At 38.1% G+C, this 21,607-nt stretch overlaps 1 protein-coding gene across 6 annotated transcripts in view; it reads left to right on the top strand.

Annotated features, from left to right (window-relative positions):
* The window catches only part of shi (dynamin-1 shibire), a 188,205-nt gene that overhangs the window by 94,608 nt on the left and 71,990 nt on the right, over positions 1-21,607 (top strand). For 5 of the 6 annotated variants that reach the window (XM_070283145.1, XM_070283146.1, XM_043211338.2 and 2 more), the window contains 4 exons: positions 15,545-15,748; positions 15,819-15,912; positions 15,980-16,113; positions 16,169-16,311. The exons of the other annotated variant lie outside the window; for it this stretch is intronic. In XM_070283145.1, the coding sequence (XP_070139246.1) occupies positions 15,545-15,748; positions 15,819-15,912; positions 15,980-16,113; positions 16,169-16,311 (575 nt within the window). The remainder of the gene's footprint in view (positions 1-15,544; positions 15,749-15,818; positions 15,913-15,979; positions 16,114-16,168; positions 16,312-21,607) is intronic. 6 annotated transcript variants of the gene reach the window in all.

Here is a 21,607-nt window from a genome sequence, read left to right as displayed (position 1 = left end):
AATCTTTTTACACGACTTAAAAATTACAAAAAAAAATACTTTTTTATCTAGTTTTTTTTTTTTATTTTTTGCTATAGCCACTTATAAACTGAACATGTGATAAAAATTTGAAGGCGATCGGTCAATTTGTTTGTTGATAGCCAAATAACACAACATGACCTCCATAAAAAAATGTTTAAAATTTTAAAACCCGGAAAAGCCTTGTTCTGTGTTGTGCACTTTTGACGAAAATTGTAGTTTTTTGAACACACTTTGAGGACTTCATACTGATATTTTTTTTCTTTTTACCACGAAGAGCCGTTATTACCATATACAAGTTTTATTTTTTTGTTTCAAATTTGGTTTTAAAATATGCCTGCTCTTATTTTTTCATTTTAATTTTTGTTGGAATTAAAGTTTTATATTTTAACCGCATAGTTTTTAAATCTTTCACTGAGTATGTAACTATAACAACAACTTAAATTAAATTATATAAATTTTGTTGCATAAATTAATTAAAATTGTGCAAATATTATTGGTTACCGTTTGTTGTTTTTTTTTAAACCTTAAAAAAACACTAAAAATACAACAGTTTGAAATCCTTACCATCAATAATTTGTTTTAAATCTATACTTTTTTCGGAAATATTCAAAAAATACTTCATAGATTCCGATTTTGATAACAGGTTTTTTTTTGACATACAAAATTTTGTTATTTTTGAGTACATCAAGAAAAGAAAGCTATGTTCGGGTAGGCCAGAGTTGTTACACCCTTCAGTTGCAATGGAATTTCTTATGTTATGATAAATATCGGATAGGAATACATATTGGGACTTAAGTATTAGATCAATTGGGTATAATGTGAATTTTAAACAAGAAAGGAAAGCTAACTTCGCTCGGAACCGAACTTGATATACCCTTGCAGCTAAAACCGGATATATATCGCAAACATCGGATATAGTTGGTCGACGAAGTTGATATACCCTTGCAGTTAAAACCGGATATATATCGCAAACATCGAATATAGCTGATCGACCCTTATGAGAATATCATTATATAACCAATTTAATAGAATACAAAATATAAAAAAAGTTCCAAACTTCTATCTTCAAGAACACCAAAGTTGTTATTTTTACCAAATGCCATTTCCGATCGTTCAGTTCTATGGCAGCTTTAAGAAATTGTCGAATGATCGTTATGAAATTTAGTGGGTCGGATTAACTGACCAAAAATTGAATCTGTACGAAGTTCCAACTTTCTATATTCAAAAACACGGGTCATTTCCGGTTGTTCAGTTATATGGCATCTATAGGATATAGTCGGCCGTTTCTCGGCCGTTTGAACTTATATGCTGCGTGCAAAGGAAAGAAGGATACATCAATTCAGGTGATCCTGATAAAGAATATATATACTTTATAGGGTCATAGATGTCTCCTTCACTGCTTCACTTTTCACCAAAATTACACTACCCTCCTCTGCAAGGGTATAAAAGGGTATATAAGGCAAGGGTAACTCGCATAATACCATATCTAGAAGCTCATAATACTATCTCGCCACAAGCAAGACCTTCGGCGCGTAGCACACTTTTGAACAAAATTATAAAAACCTCTGCAAGAATATACCCTTGTCAAATCAAATTTGAGCGACAAAAGAATGTCAAATTAAGTTTTGAGCAAAAAAATATCATCGTATTAGATTTTATATATTTTTTAAAAGGGCCAGTAACCTTGTATGGGCACAGGGTCGGAATATATTGTTCTGTAGCAGCCAGATTTATGAAAATATTGCTATGCTAAGCAGAGCTATAGCATATAAATATAACCTGATGTGCTCTGCTCTGCTACCAGTTTTCTCGGAGCAAAAACTACAGCCATAGTAATAACCAAGTTATTTCCCTGTGCAGCAGCCGTAGCCGTAGTAAAAATTTGGGTGCAAGATGACAGCAGAGCGAATGAAGTATAGGCGCAAAAAATACTTTAGAACAGTGGTCGGCACCCCAATCCATTGATATGATTTTAATGCATTAGTGTTAGTAACGAATAGCAGAAAGTAGGCTGTGAGCATGACGTTTCACACATTTATACTGTGTGTGTGTGGCAGAGGTCGGGCAGAGAAATTTCCTATGCCCTCGGGATAGGGCCGTGCTGACCACTGCTTTCGAAATAAATACGCTAGTATTATACTAACATTATAATCTCGTATTATATAAGTTAAGTAGTATTTAAACTGCTATTGTTATTAGCATTCAATGAATTAGTCTTAGTAAGGTAGGGTAAGTTGGGCGGCAATGTGAGACCAAGGAAACCTCCCGCATCCACTTGAGGCGCTAAGGCTCTTTATTAGAGGTCTGCAGGAATAAATTTTTATTGCCTTTGCCTTAGAAAACATTCGAATGGAATAGAATGAATTAGTGCCAGTGACACAACGAATTGAGTGAGTGGGAGTGAGGGTGTACAAGAGGATTCTAACTCATGGGCATTCTATTGCTTTCAAACCGCGTGAGTTGGGTTGGGAGGAATGCAGCTGAATGTGTCGAATGGTTTTTTAACACACTCTATGCATTCGTTTATTTTCTTTTGTTGAGCAAAACGTTTCTTTTAATGCTTCGTTAAAAATAAATGAGTTGACCAAAAGCACTAACCATACAGCATATAGACTACCCATTTCATACAACGAAAATGGACGTAAAAATTTCTTGCGACAGGCTCCAGCAGGCCCCAGAGCGAGATCTTACTCTCTTTCTTACGCTCATCTGTAGTTGATCTTTCGCTCATATTCTCATTGAATGCTCTCTTTTTTTCAGTCTCTGAAAGGAGCGCGTTGAAGAAGTTTGGTCTGCACTTCGATTAATCTTTGTATGTACAATGCGTGTCACACATTCTCATACACGGTTGCATGTGTGCGTGCGATTTGGTTTCGACGCCAACGCACACAAATTTTAATTTTTCTAACTTTTTAAGCTTGCTACCCTAAGAAAATTCTAGTATTCGTTATTGGTGAAATATCGCAAGAAATTATATTATTTGTTAGACATTATAATTTTATATTATTTGAAGAAAAATATAATATAGTTTTTAAGAATTCAGCATACATTTTACATTTATTTAGGAATAAGATTATGTGTTAGCAGTAAACTGTTTTTTATATACATATATATTTTAACGAATCATCGAAACAAGTCAATCAGTTGTTTTCGTGTCTTTACACCCCCCTAAAATTCAATCCATCGTTGCATGCATATGCACCAGGCTCTTGCAGAACAACAAAAACTTAAAAGCATTCGGCGTTTTAAGTAACTCCGACTGATATTTACCCTGTTCCTATCTCAGTATATTTATTTTTAATGATTCGTAAAAAAATATATATAACAAAAATGTTACTGCTAACATTTCATCTTAGTCCTAAATAAATGTAATATTGAAATAATATAACAAATTATATAATTTCTTTCGGAATTTCACCCAATAACGAATACCCGAATTTTTTTAGGGTAGCAAGCTTAAAAAGTTAGAAAAATCAAAATTTGTTTGCCCTGGCTTCAAAACGAAATCGCAAGCACATATGCAACCGAAGCGCAGACCAACCTTCTCATCGCGCTCCTTTCAGAGACTGAAAAACATAAAGAATTCAATGAATATATGAGCGTAAGATGAACGAAAGATGAGCGCAAACAAGCCGCTTTTCTTTACACGAAAGATACAAGAAAATCTTAAATCTATTGAAAACTACTAATCAACGCACTGCACGCTGACTGCACGCTGCACGATGCTATACGACCCTTTCTTAAGTGCGAGAAGTGCATTACTTATGTATTTGTGTTAGGCTGCATGATATCGGTTTTAACCCATGCTGTTTATCTCGTATTTTTATGGGTCCGATCACTTGAAACTCAATCTTTGGAATTTGTATCTTAAATCGTGTTCTTAAATTTTAAACATTGTTAGTGTTTTTTCGCGTATGAAAGCTACCTGAAAGTTTTTCTAAGACGAATGGGTCAGCGCATGCGCGAGTTCCTGCAGGTGTGAAGATTTCTTCATTTTTTTTAGAGCTGGCACTTTCATGTTGCTAAGGGGCAACTTTGTATTCTAATACATTACTACTATAATAAAAATATAATAAGGGTCGGCCAACTCTATGCGATATTTGTGATATATACCTAATCCTAGCTGCAAGGGTATTTCAAAATCGGCTCCGCGAAAAGTTAGCTTTCCTTTCATGCTTTTGAAATCTATGTGTACCAACTCAAATTAAAAAATGTCATACAGCTTGCACCATATCTTTGGAATACTCACCAAAAGTTAAAATCCTCGATTTTATACATTTGCTTTTCTCCTTCTATGATTTTTCCCCAAACATTTTCCTATGAACGATTTTTTTCCTATTGAAATCAGAACATAATATCATATACAATTTTTTGATTTAAGGAAAAGTTCGAGTTGAATTAATTAGAGTTAGTTAAAAAGAATTTCATCAATTTAATTGTAGTTTTTGACCTACCTACCTAAACTAAGCTATATTAGTATTTTATTCCAAAGTTGGAAAGGAGTTTTAGGTACCCATGCTCACTACCGTGTTCACCCATTCAAATAGATACATGGGTGCATGTTTGCGTGCTATTTCGTTTCAAAGCCAGCACAAATTATTTTTGATTATTGTAACTTTTCTGGTTTGCTACCATAAGTAAATGGGAGTATTTATTATTGGGTTAATGAAGCCAAAATTACCGATTGCAGATCCTTTCAAGGATTTATTGTCTTCTTGTCAAAATACCAATTTCCTTCTTAGGGTGCGTATTGCTAGCTGTATAAAGTTCTCAAATTTGACCTCTATTTTTACGTATCGGTAATTTTAGAAGGAAATAGAACTCACCAAATTGTGTGTGCGTCCGCCAGAGAGTCCGAGAAGAGACTAATGCCTAGGACTTCGGTTCTGTTGTATCAGTAACTAAAACTTCCGCCTCCAGCAATAAGTCAGCAATGAGTCTTCCTATATTTCGACGCCGCCTCTCAGAGCCCTGGCCAAGTCACTTTCCTCCTAGGTATACCCTTCCAGGATACTGCCTCCAAATGTAATCCCCTTTTGGTGAGATTCTGTATTACACGGCCTTTGTTTGCCTTGGAGGTTGACGGATCAATGATCTCATATACAGACTTTCTTTGGGAGTTCCGTTCTTCACTTTTGTAGTTATTTTTATTTATAGAGCTCATATCTTTAACCCACGAGTGGCCAAGAAAGGGTTCGTTTTTCATGACATTTCAAAACGTGTCCCCGTGTCAAGATAAACCTAGTTTAAACTGAAGGGTCCGGGAACACTCTCGACATATGCTGTTCCGCCTTGGATTGAAGTGATTTTAGGCGGGAAGTGAGTTATAGCGTTGCAAACATAGAGAAAAGAGAAAGAAAACGTTCGACATATTTTACAATACTACTACGACAAAAAAGCTTGATGTAAGGGTGCCACAAGAATAAACGCAGAAAAAAATCGTTTATATATTTGTAGGGTAATTTAATTATTTACCAACAATATGTAATGACTAAAACAGGGGTGACTCCCATTGCTCTCGTTGCTTCTTTGTTGTTGGAAATGATCTTTCATATGGTAAATGCAAGTCATATACGTGTGTGAATACCAGCATAGGCAAAGGGCAATTATTATTATTATATGGCCATGACAACCCTTTTATCGGGTCTCGGCCTGAAGCGCAATGTGCTTGCACGCGTCTCTGTCCTGAGCGCGCCTTCGCCAGTTGGTAACACCAAGTGTGGACAGGGTTTCCATCACCTGGTCTTGCCAACGCGTTCGGGGTCGTCTTCTCCTTCATGTCCCAACAATTACCGCATTAAACACCTTACGAGCCGGAGCGTCTTCCTCCATTCGGGCAATGAAGTCTTTGAGATTTCACTCGACTGGCTACGTCAACATCACCGTACAGCTCATACAGCTCGTGGTTGTATCTGATGCGATAAACATCGTCCACGCAGATTGGACTAAAGATTTTGCGAAGAATTTTCCTCTCGAACATTCCAAGAGCAGTTGCATCTGACTGCGTCACTGTCCAGCACTCCGCACCATATAGGAGTACTGGAAGAATGAGCGTCTTGTAGAGTTTGGTTTTTGTGCGTCGAGAGAGAGCTCTACTATTGAACTGCCTACTGAGCCCAAAGTGACACCTGTTGGCAAGTGTTATTCTTCGCTTAATCTCCAGACTGATATCATTTGTGCTTGTTATAGCAGTGCCTAGGTAGATAAACTCCTTGACGGACCCAAAGCTATAGTTTTCTGCAGTCAGCTGAGAATCAAGACGCCGCAATTCTCTGCTAGAGCACACCATAAACTTTGTTTTCTCCATATTCACTGCTAGTCCTACTTTTGCTGATTCCTTTTCAATAGCTCCGAAGGCTCCTGTGACATCACGCTTGGTGCGGCCAATGATATCAATATCATCAGCGTAACCAATGAGCTGGACACATCTGTTGGTTAATATCGTGCCCGTCCAATGTACACCAGCCTTTCTTGTAATACTCTCCATTAAAATATTGAAGAATATACAAGACTTCTCTGAGGCCACACTTGGTAGTAAAGGTTTCGGATTGGCCACTTCCTACCTTGACAGAGCTAATGATGTTGCTCAATGTCATTCTGCAAAGTCTAGTCAGCTTTGCTGGTATACCAAGCTCAGACATGGCGGCATATAGGCGAACTCGCCGGGGGCTATCAAATGCGGCTTTGTAGTCGACGAAGAGATGGTTTGTGTCGATCTGGTTTTCGTAAGACTTCTCCAGGATTTGGCGCAAGGTGAAAATCTGGTCAACAGTGGACTTGCCAGGCCTGAACCCGCACTGATAAGGTCCAATCAGTGCTTCAGCATGGGGTTTCAGTCTTTCATACAATACGCTCGTTAGGACCTTGTATGCAACTGGAAGAAGACTAATTCCGCGGTAGTTGGTGCGCACCGTGGCATCACCCTTCTTCAGGATGGGACAGATCATGCTGAGGTTCCAATCTTCGGGCATGCTCTCCTTGAGCCATACTGATTAGTTGGTGCATGCTCCCTACCAACATATCACCAGCTGCCTTAAACAATTCTGCCGGCAGGCCGTCAGCACCTGCAGACTTGTTGTTTTTAAGTCGTTGGATTTCATCCTTGACTTCGATATGACTTGGGATTGGCACTTCAATATCAGTGCCATAGATTGGGGTTCGTGGATCATAGTCTTCAGAGTCTGTGCTTGAGCCAGATAAAAGATGAGCCAATCACTTCTTCTGCCGAAGCTCGCAGGGTGTGAGATATGAGCGCCCACATATCGCTTATGTCTTCAGGTATTGAAGGTGCTCGGCTTAATAGCCCCGAGACGTGAGTGGAGAATGCATTCTTCGCCTGTTGTGATTGCAGCTTTCCGATTTCCAGCCTTCTAAACGCACTTCGACGTGCAATTTTCGCCACACAATATACCTGAACGATTGGAAATGGTATTTGATAGAAAAACCAACTTTGGTAATACCCTGCGAGTGTTATACATACTTTCAAACGGTCAATCTTTCCTACGAGTTTTTATAATTGATTATTAAAAAACTACCTGATCTGTTTGGCACATAACAAGTTGTATTCAAAAAAACGTTATACTATAAAATCTTCTACAGCGGAAAAATCACATTTTTTTCCGCTCTGTACATTCAAAAAAGTTGAGTGGTAAACCTTAAAAGCAACTGGAAAGTTGAATGTAAGGGGGCTTTCAAATATTACTTAATTACGATTTTGAAGTAATAAACTTGTTATGAAACTTGTTATTGAACTTAAAAGGAAAGCGCCTCGGATTTTTGGACCTCGGATTTGAATTCAGGGACCCTGAAAACATATAGTAAACATGGTCTAACCTCCAAACCCGAAAAAATATTTTTTTTCGTGTGGATGTGTTATTATTGCGTTTAATTATGACCCTATTAATTTTTTTTCGTGTGGATGTGTTATTATTGCGTTTAATTATGACCCTATTAATTTACCCATCTTAATCAACAACTAAGCTATATATATTTAATTATATATACATATATATGCATTTTGAGAAAAATATATTTTAATTTTAAGTGTATAAACGAGTAGGAAAGAGTTTTTTTTATACCCGGTACGCGTAGAGTACATGAAAATTTTGGAAATAAACGGTGACGGTCGTATCCGCGCTAAACCCAGAGTCTTCTTTTGATATTCGAATAAGTATTTATGTACTGAATATTTAGTCGAATTTTGGAAATAAACGGTGACGGTCGTTGCCTCGCTAAAGCCCCAGTCGTAGCCCCAGACTCGTCTCATTCGCGCAGTCATGCAAGTCTTAAATAAATCCTGAAAACGGATATAATTAACTTTTACATTCTTGATCATCATCAACAGTCGAGTCGAATAGCCATGCCCGTCTGTCCGTATGAACGCGTTGATCTCAGAGACTATAAGAGATAGAGCTATAGGATTTGGCATAAAAGCCCACGCCCACTCAAGTTTTTATACCCTTGCAGAGGGTATTATAATTTTGTCCAAAAGTGTGCAACGCAGTGAAGGAGACATCTCCGACCCTATAAAGTATATATATTCTTGATCAGGATCACCTCCTGAGTTGATATGAGCATCTCCGTCTGTCCGTCTGTCTGTTTCTACGCAAACTAGTCTCTTAGTTTTAAAGCTATCGACTTGAAACTTGGCACACACCCTTCTTTCCTTTGCACGCAGTACATAAGTCGGAACGGCCGGGATCGGCCGACTTTGGTGTTTTTAGAGTTAGAGAGTTGACACGAGAGCTATTTTTGGCAACACATTACGACATGCCAAATTTCATAAGGATCGGCCGACTATATCTTATAGCTGCCATATAACTGAACGATCGGAAATGACTCAACCTTCGTGTTTTTGAAGATAGAAAGCTGAAACTTAATACAGATTCTATTTTTGGTCAGTTGATCCAACCTACCAAATTTCATTAGGATCGGCGGACTATGTCCTATAGCTGCCATATAACTGAACGATCGGAAATGGTATTTGGTAGAAATATCAACTTTCGTATTTTTGAAGATAGAATCTTGGGACTTTTTTTTAGATTTTTTATTGTAATTATTTGGTTTTATTATGATGTAATCATAAGGATCGGCCAACTATATCCGATGTTTGCGATATATATCCGGTTTTAACTGCAAGGGTATATCAACTTCGGCTCCGCCCGAAGTTAGCTTAGCTTTCTTGTTTTTATACCCTTGCAGAGGGTATTATAATTTTGGTCAAAAGTGTGCAACGCAGTGAAGGAGACATCTCCGACCCTATAAAGTATATATATTCTTGATCAGGATCACTTCCTGAGTTGATATGAGCATGTCCGTCTGTCCGTCTGTCTGTCCGTCTGTCTGTTTCTACGCAAACTAGTCTCTCAGTTTTAAAGCTATCGACTTGAAACTTTGCACACACCCTTCTTTCTTTTGCACGCAGTATATAAGTCGGAACGACCGGGATCGGCCGACTATATCCTATAGCTGCCATATAACTGAACGATCGGAAATGACCCAACTTTCGTGTTTTTGAAGATAGAAAGCTGGAACTTAGTACTGATTATATTTTTGGTCAGATCATCCGACCTACCAAATTTTACAACGATCGGCCGACTATATCTTATAGCTGCCATATAACTGAACGATCGGAAATGGTTTTTGGTAGAAATACCAACTTTCGTATTTTTGAAGATAGAAGTTTGGGACTTTTTTTAGATTTTTTATTTTAGTTTATTAGTTTTATTATGATGTAATCGTAAGGATCGGCCAACTATATCCGATGTTTGCGATATATATCCGGTTTTAACTGCAAGGGTATATAAACTTCGGCTCCGCCCGAAGTTAGCTTTCCTTTCTTGTTTTTTCTAAATTTTTCCACGCCCCCTCAAATTTTGAATTTCTGTAAGGCAAGTATAGAAAGGTTTTTGACAAAATTTTGATGTAAAACTATTTCTATAAATAATATATATCTGAAAAACAAAGTTCATACAAAAATGTACGTATATACCATTTCCCATACAAACTGGGTAAAATTTTGAACGCGTAGATCTCGAACCCTTTAGTAGATAGAGATATCCGATTTGGAACTTGGACTCGTATGGTATCTGCGAATATCAATTTTGTGTCAAAATATTGCTACGCCCACTCCCGACCCTAAAAATGTTTTGAAATGGAAAAAGGAAAAATTTTTTAAATCAACCAAATTGGATAATTTCAGAGGAGTTATAGACTTTATAGTCTGCTTCCCTACTGAATCAGTAGAGGTGACGTTGAAGGAAGTAGGGCTGCAGTTCGCCGCTGCCGGAGTTACTCAGGATGCTGAGTAGTAGAAAAATAACTCAGCATCATAATTATTTTTCATAATTCCCTATATAAAAAAGGGAAAAAGTCCGATGCTACCAACTACAGAGGAATCTCTTAGTTGTCGGCAATTCAAAAGTTTTTTGAAAAATTAATTACTCCTCATTTGCACCTTTGCTTTTCGACCATTTCTCTATGTAAGCATAGCTTTATTAGGCATGCAAAAAATTATGTATTCAGACGATGTTAAGCTTTATTTTCAAATCCGCTTCTGCTCAATACAAACTTCAGTTCGATCTCGAAAACTTTCAAAAAATGGTGTTTAGCAATTTATTTCATACTAAATTAATCAAAATGCAAACTTACATATTTATCGTTCTTGCCCTCTCCAGGCTACGTATATTTTCTATGGAATTGCCTTATAAAAATTAACTCAGGTCAATGATCTTCGTGTCCTATTAGATTTAAAACTCAAATTTTCCAATAATGGTTAATAAGGCTAAGGGTGTCATTAGTTTAATTAAAAGGCGGCCAAAAGAATTTAACGACCCATACATTACTACAACTTTATTTATTTTTTTGGTCCGTCCGATACTGGAGTAAGGTTCATGTGTTTGGATCCCCCAATCAAGACCGCATAGAATCCTCACAAAAGAATTTTTTAACGTTTACACTTAGGGGCCTTAACTAAGATGCAAATCTTTTTTTCCCTCTTATAGTAGCAGACTCTTACTAATAAACTTATTCCCCTTCCCACAATGCTGTGTCGTTGTTCTACATAACCTCATTAACATTGATGTAAATAGCCAGAATTCACTAACACCCTTAAATTTCAATATTCCTAATAAAAGGACTAAAAAAGGAATATTGAAATTGAAAAGGAAAGGAATAAAAGGACTAACAGAGAAACTTTAGTCCTCTATTCCTAAAGTTATTCTATATGGGGTCTTATGTTCTAGCTACAAAGGTTTCTACAATGGATAGGGTATTGTCTTTATTTACTCTTCTTCAAAATTAAAAACTTGAATTTTAAATTTTCCAAGTAATTCTTTTTAGTTATTTTTCGGACTTTTCTATTTAGTTCTATAAATCGTTTCCCGAGAGCCCCTCGGTCTTCTAGACCTCTAAGTTTTGTGATGAATGCAGGACTGCTAGCTGGTGCACTAATTAGTTATAAGTATTATAAATAATACAGATATTATTTTATAGCCTTTTTGTGTACTCCTTTAACAAAAGGAGAATTTAAATTAGTTCCTATTTTAATTTATTGGGACTGAAGCAGGGCTGAGCAGCCATAGCCCCCGGGGGCCCACACATACTTCGGATTTTAAACGGACATTACGCGAAAATTTTGAATTTTCTGCTTAGTTTGACAAATGTGCGTTGGGCGCTCTCTACTTTTAGCACTGCAAACAACGGGTTGACTGAACATTATTGCATGCAAATGAAAATATTTTTTCCGACTTATGGCGTTTTTATACAGAGGGTATTATAATTTTGTCCAAAAGTGTGCAACGCAGTGAAGGAGACATCTCCGACCCTATAAAGTATATATATTCTTGATCAGGATCACCTCCTGAGTTGATATGAGCATGTCCGTCTGTCCGTCTGTCTGTTTCTACGCAAACTAGTCTCTCAGTTTTAAAGCTATCGTCTTGAAACTGCACACACCCTTCTTTTCTTTGCACGCAGTATATAAGTCGGAACGGCCGGGATCGGCCGACTATATCCTATAGCTGCCATATAACTGATTGATCGGAAATGGTATAACTTTGGTGTTTTTAGAGTTAGAGAGTTAAAATTTGACATGAGATCTATTTTTGGCAAAAAAATACGACATGCCAAATTTCATAAGGATCGGCCGACTATATCCTACAGCTGCCATATAACTGAACGATCGGAAATGACCCAACTTTCGTGTTTTTGAAGATAGAAAGCTGGAACTTGGATTATATTTTTTAATACAGCTATACAGATTATATTTTTGGTCAGTTGATCCAACCTACCAAATTTCATAAGGATCGGCCAACTATATCCGATGTTTGCGATATATATCAGGTTTTAGCTGCAAGGGTATATAAACTTCGGCTCCGCCCGAAGTTAGCTTTCCTTTCTTGTTATACCCTTGCAGAGGGTATTATAATTTTGGTCAAAAGTGTGCAACGCAGTGAAGGAGACATCTCCGACCCTATAAAGTATATATATTCTTGATCAGGATCACTTCCTGAGTTGATATGAGCATGTCCGTCTGTCCGTCTGTCCGTCTGTCCGTCTGTCTGTCCGTCTGTCTGTCCGTCTGTCTGTCCGTTTCTACGCAAACTAGTCTCTCAGTTTTAAAGCTATCGACTTGAAACTTTGCACACACCCTTCTTTCCTTTGCACGCAGTATATAAGTCGGAACGACCGGGATCGGCCGACTATATCCTATAGCTGCCATATAACTGATTGATCGGAAATGCTATAACTTTGGTGTTTTTAGAGTTAGAGAGTTCAAATTTTACATGAGCGCTATTTTTGGCAAAATAATACGACATGCCAAATTTCGTAAGGATCGGCCGACTATATCCTATAGCTGCCATATAACTGAACGATCGGAAATGACCTAACTTTCGTGTTTTTGAAGATAGAAAGCTGGAACTTAGTACTGATTATATTTTTGGTCAGATCATCCGACCTACCAAATTTTACAACGATCGGCCGACTATATCTTATAGCTGCCATATAACTGAACGATCGGAAATGGTTTTTGGTAGAAATACCAACTTTCGTATTTTTGAAGATAGAAGTTTGGGACTTTTTTTAGATTTTTTATTTTAGTTAATTAGTTTTATTATGATGTAATCATAGGGATCGGCCAACTATATCCGATGTTTGCGATATATATCCGGTTTTAACTGCAAGGGTATATAAACTTCGGCTCCGCCCGAAGTTAGCTTTCCTTTCTTGTTTTTTGTAAATTTTCTTTAGTTCCGACCTAAAGTCCTAAGTATTTTTGTATAGGTATATAAAAGGTATTGAAGTATTTTTGTATAGGCATATAAAAGGTATTGAAGTATTTTTGTATATGTATAAAAAAAATACTAAATTAAATTTTTTATTTCTTCCTGTTAGTTGTTACTAATGCTAATGCATTCAAATTATAACAATGTTTTGTTTTCAGACTAGAGGTCTGCTGGAACACATACTTATTGCCTCAGCCATAGAAGAATGCTATTGATTCACTGTTATAAACACCCCATCGAGAGAAAATAAATCTCTAAATCTCTAATCTCAAAAATCTCAACATACATATATCTTATGATTAATACCTACATATATACATTTAATTTTAAATAATTAAATTTTAAAAATGTATAGCCGGATTTTCGGCTTTATAATTTTAATTTTATAGCTTATTAATATATCTGATGTTTTTCTTCTATTTCTCCAATCTACTATATCTACCCAAAATGCGTAATATATATTGAATATATTACTCGACTTCCGTTTGGTATCTAGCAAAAAGTATGTTAATTGAACTATATACGTAGTACTAAGTAGGTCTCTCAAACATATAATTTAAATTTTAAATGGTTCTTAATTAATATTTAGAATTTAAGAAGAAATCACGACACATACATATGATATACATACGTATATATGTAGGTACTAACTGTCCCCTTTCACCTTTTTTTTGTGGAACTTTGTGTTTCTAGTCATAAAAAATGAGTATTAATAACAATCTCTTGCTCTTGTTCCCTCTCTTTTTATACCCTTGCAGAGGGTATTATAATATTGTCCAAAAGTGTGAAACGCAGTGAAGGAGACATCTCCGACCCTATAAAGTATATATATTCTTGATCAGGATCACCTTCTGAGTTGATATGAGCTTGTCCGTCTGTCCGTCTGTCTGTCTCTCTGTTTCTACGCACTAGTCTCTCAGTTTTAATGCTATCGACTTGAAACTTTTGCACACACCCTTCTTTCCTTTGCACGCAGTATATAAGTCGGAACGGCAGCTATATATGGCAGCTTATATGGCAGCTATAGTATATAGTCGGCCGATACCGTTCGTTCCGACTTATATACTGCGTGCAACGGAAAGAAGACTGAGAGACTAATTCGCGTAGAAACAGACAGACAGACGGACATGCTCATATCAACTCAGGAAGTCGGAATTTTAATGTTATAGGGTCGGAGATGTCTCCTTCACTGCGTTGAACACTTGACCAAAATTATAATACCCTCTGCAAGGGTCCAAAAAGCTTTTATCTTTAAAAATTTTTTAATGTTGGGTCATTTTCAATCGTCTAGTTTTATGGCAGCTATAGGATATTTAATAATATTAAAGTTGGGTCATTTCCGATCGTCTAGTATTATGGCAGCTATGGTATATAGTCGGCCGATCTCGGTCTATCCGTCTTATATACTCCATGGATACTCCAAAGGAAAGAAGGGTGAGTGAATAGTTTAAAGCTTCGAAAGCTTTAAAACTGAGAGACCAGTTCGGGTAAAAATTTTTATATCCACTCCGGACGTGAGTCTGATCAAGAATATATATACTTTGTGGGGTAGGAGGTGTACTGCGATACACACTTTTAGGCAAAATTATAATATCCTCTGAAATATTTATATCCAAATCCAAGGTTATCCCAAACGAGGCTATAAAGTGGGAAAAATTATGCGTACAGAAAAAAAATTGTATTTCATAGGCTAGTGTTATTGGCGTAGAAATTGATGAATAAGATATTTAAGTTGGTCTTTAAAAATAAAGACTTATTCAGATTGACATGACGTCTAAGACTGTATTTCTGCCTGACAGTTTTATTTGGAAATAAAGTGGACACAAACAGATAACAGTTGAATTCTGGCAATGCTATGTTAAGGATCCCCAATTTTATGCATCAATTTTTATTATGACTTCAGGAAAAAGTAAAAATCCTGTTGTGCAACAAAATTTATCTAAATAATTTTTTTCCCTGAAAGGTAGATAAAGTTGACTTTATCCGTCCTCTCTAATTCCTTAAATAATTTCAAATATTTTTATTATAAAGAATATTTTTTTGAGTCAAACGCAAGTACTAAAACTGATTTTCATGTTAATTTTCATTAAAGAAATAAAATTTTATTTATCACATATTTCATACGTTTAAAACTTTATAATCCGAACTCACACCACTCATATTCAAATAATATATTTTTAAAAATGTGTAGAGTGTTTTTTAGAACAATTTTAAAATAAATATTTTCATTAACATAGTCGACTAGTGAGGAAAGTTCGTCAGACCCACAATTGGAACGTCAAGTCGAGACTATACGCAATCTCGTTGATTCCTATATGAAAATCGTTACGAAGACTACGCGTGACATGGTTCCAAAAGCAATAATGATGCTCATTATTAACAATGCCAAGGATTTCATTAATGGAGAACTTCTTGCTCATCTCTATGCATCTGGAGATCAGGTATTTAAAATAAACAAATTGACCGAACCTTATTCTATTATTGATTACATAAAATGGTAACAATCTCCAGGCACAAATGATGGAAGAGTCAGCTGAGTCCGCCACCCGGAGGGAGGAAATGCTGCGAATGTATCGGGCTTGCAAAGATGCCCTACAAATTATAGGTAAATGTTTTGAGTACATTTGGAACTTCTCAAAGTTAAGTTATATTATAAAAAATACTTTATTAAGGTGATGTATCTATGGCAACTGTATCATCGCCTTTGCCACCTCCAGTGAAAAATGATTGGCTACCGAGTGGCTTAGATAATTCGCGACTTTCTCCGCCAAGTCCCGGGGCCCCACGTAAGCCAGGACCCACACCGGTAATATTTTCGATTTTCATATCTTTCGGGTTGATTTGTATCATTGTGGTTTTAGAGCAACATAGGTGGACGAAATCCCCCCTTGCCACCATCTACAGGGCGCCCAGCCCCAGCGATTCCAAATCGCCCAGGGGGTGGAGCACCGCCTCTTCCCGGAAGTCGCCCAGTAGGAGCGTTGCCACCACCAATATTACCATCGTAAGTATCTTAAAAATTGTACTTCATAAAAAGTGACAATTTTATATTAATCAGAAAAAAAAAAAAAAAAGGATTTGTTTTGTTGTTCATTGTCATATTAAACCGACGACAATAAATAGATCCTGTGGGTTTCTTTGTAGGTCGTACTTCACCTTTATCTAGAAAACAGTAGTTCAAAATAATGGAAATACTTTTAAAGCGTAGCTATTAGGTATTAAATTACGTAAAAACAGTAATAGAAGTTTTTTTAGAATCCTGGCTGACCTAGACCTCTTGGCATTATAAATGACCTATATATTTTTAATTTTAATTTTCCTAGCAATGATGTTGAGATAGACCTATAGGATTTGGCATGGAGACTCCTATAATGCCCATGCAGCTCGGAATTTCCCAGCACAAGCTAAAGCTGTCGCATTTTCTACATCGAATGAAAATTTTGTATCATGTTAGAAACACGCCTAACAAGAAAAAAATTTTCTACATAAATAACTACATTTTTTAGCAAAAATCACCGGTAAAGCTACATCCGATGCGATATAAAACCCGTTTTAAATTTAAGGGTATATCAACTTAGTCTCCGCCCGAAATTAGCTTTCTTTTCTTGTTTTTGTTAAGATTGATCCTAAATGCGTAGAGCCTTTGTGTAGTGCACTGTATATTTTATTGTTCTTGATTGTTTCGCTGTCTAATTGGTACTAATAAAAATTGGAAATGTTGCCATAGGTGGTGCTTATTCGTAGTGTGTACTACTTAATAATTAAGCGATAGTTTCCAAAAACCCCGGCCCACTCTGAAACACGGTTTCTGGATAAGGAAGTTCCGCAATTTTCCTTATTGGCCGGGTCAATTTTCCTGATGCCATCTTGACGCCTTACTGCTCGCACGACGTTGTACTTTCCTGGGTAGGTTTCGATTACCGTCGCTAGGTGCCATGATGCTGGTAGTGTATTGGACTCCTTGACGAGCACAACGCTGCCGATCTTGATGTTGGGTGTTGCCTTGGTCCACTTTGGTCGTTGCTTAATACTAGTCAGGTACTCCTGGTGCCATTGTTTCCAGAAACCTTGGTACATCGTTTGGATACTCTGACAGTATGACAGAAATGTGGCCAAGATCCTCCTCCGGGATCGTCGTAAATGGTCGCCCGATCAGGAAATGGGCTGGTGACAGATAGTTGCTATCTGCATCCGACGTGTAGCATAAGGGTCGTGAGTTGGCAACCGCACTGATCTGTGCCAGCAAGGTGCGCATTTGCTCATGTGTTAGTGTGCTGCTGCCAATGACTCGTCGAAGATGCAGTTTGACACATCGAACTGCTGATTCCCACTTTTCTCTCCAATGTGGAGCACGCGGTGGGATGAAGGTCCATCGAATACCTTCGTCTGCTAGAAAGTTCGCTACGTGATCCTTGTGTTGTGTTGAGCTCAGTACCGACATTTATATCTCCCTTTGTACGCTTTTGTCTGAAAGAGAGGAACAGTTGTGAGAATTGTTCAACTTTACCAAAACTTGATCCTTGTTCCTCAGCCTTCCACCAAAATTGGAAGTCAATGAGCTCGGATATACCCAAGCCCCGGGATGGACAATCCGCTGGGTTCGATTTTGAGTCCACATTCCGCCATGCATGTTTAGGGATAGTTTCCAAGATTTCGGCGGTGCGGTTCCCAAAAAACGTCTTTAGTTGGGCTGGTGAGTACGCTAGCCATGATAGGACTATTGTGGAGTCGCTCCATGCATAGATTGTCAAATCCTTGTGTTTTAATCCAGCCTTGATGGATTGCAAAAGTTGGATTAGAAGAAGTTTGTTGCAGAGATTGTTGCTTTAAAGGTGCCACCTTTGTTTTTGCTGCAAGTATGGCTACCGAAATGGTTACATCGTCCTTAACCATTCGGCTGTACACTACTGCTGAGTATTCTTTCGTGGACGCGTCTGAAATTCCGTGCAATTCGATCTTGTCGGTGTCGCTCTCGACCAAGCGTGGTATCTGGAATTGTAGTAGGATTTCTAAATCTGCTCGCCATTTAAGCCACTTGTCGGCTCGGTAGTTCGGTAGTTCGTCGTCCCAATTCAAATTTAACACCTAGAGTTTTTGAAATAGTATTTTGAATTGAACTACGGTTGGTGCTAATAGACCGAGAGGGTCGAATATGCGTGACACATCCGACAACACTTGCCTCTTGGTGCAACTTGGACTCTTTGTTAGATTCACAGTGTACGACAATGTGTCCTTCTTAGGGTTCCAATGCAGCCCTAGAACCTTTACCGATGAGTGTGATGAATCCTTGTTATCCTCCGATACAATGTATTTGGTATTCGATACCCCTTTCCCGAGCTCTAGCTTAGCACAGGACATCAGTTGGACGAGTTCGTCCCGATTGCGGGACGCAATCCTCACTATTAGATCCAGTGAGAACGTCATCCACATAGAAGTCTTCCATCAAGATTTTTGCTGCAGTTGGAAACTCCTTCTGGTGGTCAGCAGCCAGTTGTTCCAGTACTCGAACTGCTAGGAATGGTGCGCATGATGTTCCATACGTCACCGTACAAAGTGCTTGATGGGATCTGATGGATCCTCTCGCCATACAATTCTCTGAAAGTTTCTCTGTTTTTCGCTCACTCAGATTTGACGGAACATTTTGACTATATCCGCTGAAAGTACGTATTTGTGCGTACGGAACCGCAGGCATACAGCAAACAGGTCTCGCTGAATACTGGGTCCGATCGACAGTGTGTCGTTTAGCGCCTTGCCTTTGGCGTCCCGGTATGAGCCGTCGAAGACTGAAGTTTACGTAGTCCTTACGTAGCTGATGATTTTGTTCAAAATGATTTTGTTCAAAACGGGGTTCAACCGATTTGAACCGCTGCAAAGGGTGTCTGCAAATTCAGGACCTGAGGCATTAAAAGGAAGCTCCACGATGTATTTGCCATTATCGTCTCGAGTGTGTGTGTTGAGAAAATGTTTATCGACATCTTTGTCCTTAGGTTGAACTTCTGCCTTGCGATGAACGCTTTCCAATTCCCAGAATCGTCTGAGTGTAGCGTCAATGTCGATTGTCATTGTGAGGGCCATAGTATTGCTCGCCCTTGGTAAAAACAGTGATGTGATTACCTATCCAAAAATTGATAAAATAGTGATTAGCTTGCCTTTGTTGTCAAATATCTTTCTTCCAGTAATAGCACTCCAAACATGCTCGCTGCCGAAAAGAATATCGATTGGGCCACTTGTGCTGAATTGTGAATCTGGTAGTTGTAAATCGTTAAAGACTTGTAGTGGAGACGCGTCGATGATGTGCCTTTCCAATGATGAGGTGATCTTTCCAAGCACGTGAGCCTGGACTACTTGTTGATCCTTTGAAATACGGGATTGGATGCGTAGGGTGCTGCATCCCCGGGTTGTGTCTGCTTTAGTTGATGAAATTCCAGTGACCAATATACGGGCCAAACTAAGTCCGTGTATACAGCGTTCAGATACATATGACAGTTCTGAGCCAAAAGGAGTCGGCATGCTACCAAATCCCTGTTAGCGGGTTGAACGTTGACCATAGCCGTGGGCAGGGTGCTTCTGTTCCATCCATGTGATTGTGTTGAACTTGCAGTGTCTGTTGCACATACAATTGCTGCGGAGCCTTCTGTTTGTGAGTCACCAGTGACTCACCAGTTTGAGCGATTGTACCAATTGCGTGTTGCGTACCTTGCAGATGCAATAGTGTATGGTGACCTTTACATTGTCTGCAGTTGAACGTCGATTTGCATTTTCTGACCCCATGACCAGGTTTCAGACAATTGTAGTATAGAAATTTCTCCTTAGCAAACGAGATTCTTTGTCCTGCAGACATACCCAAAAATTTTGGACATCCATACAGACGATGTTCTGTAGAATGGCATTTGCTGCACTTGTTTCCATCAAGCGCAACCAACGAATGTGTGACCTTCATTGTTTTGTCACCAATAGACCCTGCCGTTTTACCTCTAGTTGTTTCGCGTTTGCTTAGCTCCAGCTCCTCGCAACGCGCATCCAAGAATTTGAAGCATTCCTCTAGTGTGGGTGAGTCTGACCCCACACTGCGTTCGATCCACCTGCGTCGAATATCTGCGTCCAGTTTTTCCAACGCCAAATAGATGATCCAACAGTCTCGTCCTGTTTCTTCAATGTCATCCAGACCATCCGCACGATGTAAGGCCAATATGGCCCCTTGGACATTTTCAGTCATTTTCGACATATTTAAAAAAATTTTTTTTTAACATAAGAAGTTTAATAATTTAAAAAATACTTTTAGATCATGAAAGCTAAACCTTCCGCATATAACGAAAAAATTTCAACTCGATAAAATAACACGCGCTACTAACACACTTATCCAAAGTTCACATTTAGTGCAACTAGTTAGGTGTCCGAATTTCATTGTTCGCTACTGTATGTATACAGATATATTAATATTTTCATCCATCCTTGCCTAAAGAACACCTTGCCTATATGGACCGCATGCGTCTATTGTTTTACCGCACTACATCAGATTAGAACCTTGTCTAGCTCCTACAGAGGAATTGTAAAATCTCTCTTGTAAAGCACACGCCTATATGCCTTGCCTATATGGACCGCATGCGTCTATTGTTTTACCGCACTACATCAGATTAGAACCTTGTCTAGCTCCTACAGAGGAATTGTAAAATCTCTCTTGTAAAGCACACGCCTATATGCCTTGCCTATATGGACCGCATGCGTCTATTGTTTTACCGCACTACATCAGATTAGAACCTTGTCTAGCTTCTACAGAGGAATTGTAAAATCTCTCTTGTAAAGCACACGATTGAAAATTTCAGTGTCTCCATAATGGCAAAGATTTTGACCTGAAATACGCTGCAGTAATTGGGGAGTCGAAACCATTCGTTTAGTGCCAGTTCTTCACAAAAAACCCACTTCAATTTTTTGTCATCGTTAAGTAATCAGTTTTCCCTTTCATATCGTGCCTCATCTCGGCCCCATCGCTGAGAGATTGTCCGTTTTGGTCCCTTTTGTTTCTGTTGGTACAAGGTCTATAATGGTGTTAAAGGTGTCATTAGGCGAAGTGCACCGACTGTCTGATATGCAGAACTCCGCCATCCCTTGCGACTTTTCAAGCGAATTTTCGATCGGAGCGCGGCGGACAGACAGGAATATACAAAATGTATGTGTAAAATGTAATACGTATACGACAAAACAAAACGAATAAACAAAATGTTTTGGGTCAAAAAAAATTTCGTGTCTTTATATATAATTTTTACATGTAAACAAGAAGGGATAAAAAACTTCGAACGGAG

This window comes from Drosophila bipectinata, chromosome XR (genome assembly GCF_030179905.1).
Source record: "Drosophila bipectinata strain 14024-0381.07 chromosome XR, DbipHiC1v2, whole genome shotgun sequence".
NCBI classification, from domain to species: Eukaryota; Metazoa; Arthropoda; class Insecta; order Diptera; family Drosophilidae; genus Drosophila; species Drosophila bipectinata.
Note: the sequence above shows the minus strand (reverse complement) of the source record. Positions and strands in the feature narration are given on the sequence as shown.